This window comes from Apium graveolens, chromosome 8 (assembly GCF_009905375.1).
Source record: "Apium graveolens cultivar Ventura chromosome 8, ASM990537v1, whole genome shotgun sequence".
Lineage (NCBI taxonomy): Eukaryota > Viridiplantae > Streptophyta > Magnoliopsida > Apiales > Apiaceae > Apium > Apium graveolens.
The window spans coordinates 140,306,133-140,308,189 of NC_133654.1; the positions used below are offsets into that span (position 1 = coordinate 140,306,133).

Below are 2,057 nucleotides of genomic sequence, written 5' to 3' on the forward strand. Positions count from 1 at the left end.
TTATATTATATATCATAAATATATTCCATCTCTATTATTTAATGGTCCCATAAATAGAATCCAATAATAGATTGTTGGATAATTTTAGAATTTGGATAAGATTGTGTAAAATTTCTGATAAGATTTTCGTTCATTCACATTCTAACACGTGTCTTGATCCAATTTTGTAGATAGAAAAATTGTCTATAAATAATATCATGATCTTCTGATTATAGTATCTTAAAATCATATTTTTTTTGTCAAAATGAATGCATTAAAAAGATTGTTGAGTCAGAGGCAATAACACAGTCAAGAAGAGTCTGAAATCATGAATACCATAGTGACCGAAGCGGCAATAGTGATGGATTTCATCAATACTCCAGATGAATCACAAGGACGCGGCTCACAGTCTGGAAAATCTTCCAATCATCATAGACAAAGGCTATCGAGGGGAAAAAATCTTATGGAAGATTACTTCGTTGATCGTCCAATATTCAGTGAAGATGACTTCCGCCGGAGGTATATAATGCGTACTTATGTTTTCAATCGCATCATGACAGCTCTTTGCACTCAAGATTCATATTGGCATCAAAAAGAAGATGCAGTTGGATTATTAGGGTTGCTACCTCAACAAAAAATGACTGCTGCATTACAAATGCTAGCTTACGGTGCAGCGGCTGATCAATGTGCCGAAATTTGTAGAATGGGAGAATCAACTATACTTGAGTGCATGAAAAAATTCTGCCAGCAAGTCGAAGGACTCTTTGGTGAAGATTAACTTCGTGCTGCAACACCTGCAGATTTAAGAAGGCTCCTAGCTAGGGGAGAACAAAGGGGATTTCCAGGTATTATTGAAAGTATTGATTTTATTCACTGGGAGTGGAAGAATTATCCAAGCGGGTGGGGTGGGGCTTATAGTGGCTGAAAGGGATGCCCTACTATCATTCTAGAGGCTGTCGCTTCATATGACACTTGGGTGTGGCACGCTTTCTTCGGTGTGCCTGGAGCTCAAAATGATATTAACGTTCTAGGTCAGTCTCCCGTGTTTAATAAAGTCATCGCAGGAAATAGCCCAACAGTGGTGTTTCATGTCAATGGAAAAAGATACAACAATGCATATTATTTTGCTGATGGGATTTATCCTAGGTATTCAACATTTGTAAAAACCATATCAAATCCTGCCACTCAATCAAAAAAGTTGTTTGTTAAGAAACAGGAGGCATATCGTAAAGATGTAGAGAGGTGTTTTGGTATCTTACAATCTCGATGGCCTATTCTTTGCCACGACGCTCGGATGCATAAATGTTCCACACTTAGAAGTATCATAATGACTTGCATCATATTACATAACATGATAGTTGATGATGAATTCGTGGAAAATGAATTTATAGAGTCAGTAGAAGAAGATCTAATGAATCCATCGGCAACACAGGTGTATTATGGGCAAGTAGATTGTAATGGAGTAAGAATTCCTTTTGCACCAGTACAAATAGATGGAAGAAATCAACAAGCATTTTGGGATCGTATTGAGAACTTGGAATCAGCTTATATCCATATAATGCTACAAAATGATTTGATAGAGCACAACTGGGCAATAGAAGCCAATCAATAATTTTCATGTCAAATAATTATCTTTTGCAATGTACGACTTCATAATTTAAATAAATTTCTTTTATTGAAATTGAAAGCATTGAACGTAATTGAATTAATAAAACATAATACATAATTGAACTGAAAATATAAACATAACTAAATCTAATCATAAAAATCATCGTCAAAGCGAGGAACATAAGCATCACCATCACCACTAGTAGTCTCATTCACTTGCCCCATGATCTCAGCCTTCTTTCTTTTAAACCACTTTTTTGAATTAGGGGTCATTTTGCTAGTATCCATTGTCATGATCTTTATTTTCTCCCTTAATTCTTCAATAGCCTCATATTTAGCTAATCTAGCTTCTTTCCATTCCTCTAGTGCATCAAGTCTTGCATGCCTTGCTTCCTTTCGTTTCTCAAGTTCTAAGATCTCCCTCGACATTTGAAGGGTTTCCTCATCTCTTTTGATGTTGGCCCCCACTA

General features: G+C 36.0%; 1 protein-coding gene across 1 annotated transcript; it reads left to right on the plus strand.

The window, feature by feature from the left end:
- Positions 1 to 307: 307 nt before the first annotated feature.
- Positions 308 to 1,591, plus strand: LOC141680032 (uncharacterized). Its single transcript, XM_074486365.1, has 2 exons — positions 308 to 746; positions 930 to 1,591. Exons 1-2 carry the CDS (start codon positions 308 to 310, stop codon positions 1,589 to 1,591), a joined length of 1,101 nt encoding a protein of 366 aa, XP_074342466.1.
- The last annotated feature ends 466 nt before the right edge of the window (positions 1,592 to 2,057 follow it).

Coding starts and splice junctions, on each gene's coding strand:
- LOC141680032 (XM_074486365.1), top strand. CDS start 308: ATGAATACCATAGTGACCGAAGCGGCAATAGTGATGGATTTCATCAAT. Junction 747..929: donor GCAAGTCGAAGGACTCTTTG/GTGAAGATTAAC, acceptor CTATCATTCTAG/AGGCTGTCGCTTCATATGAC.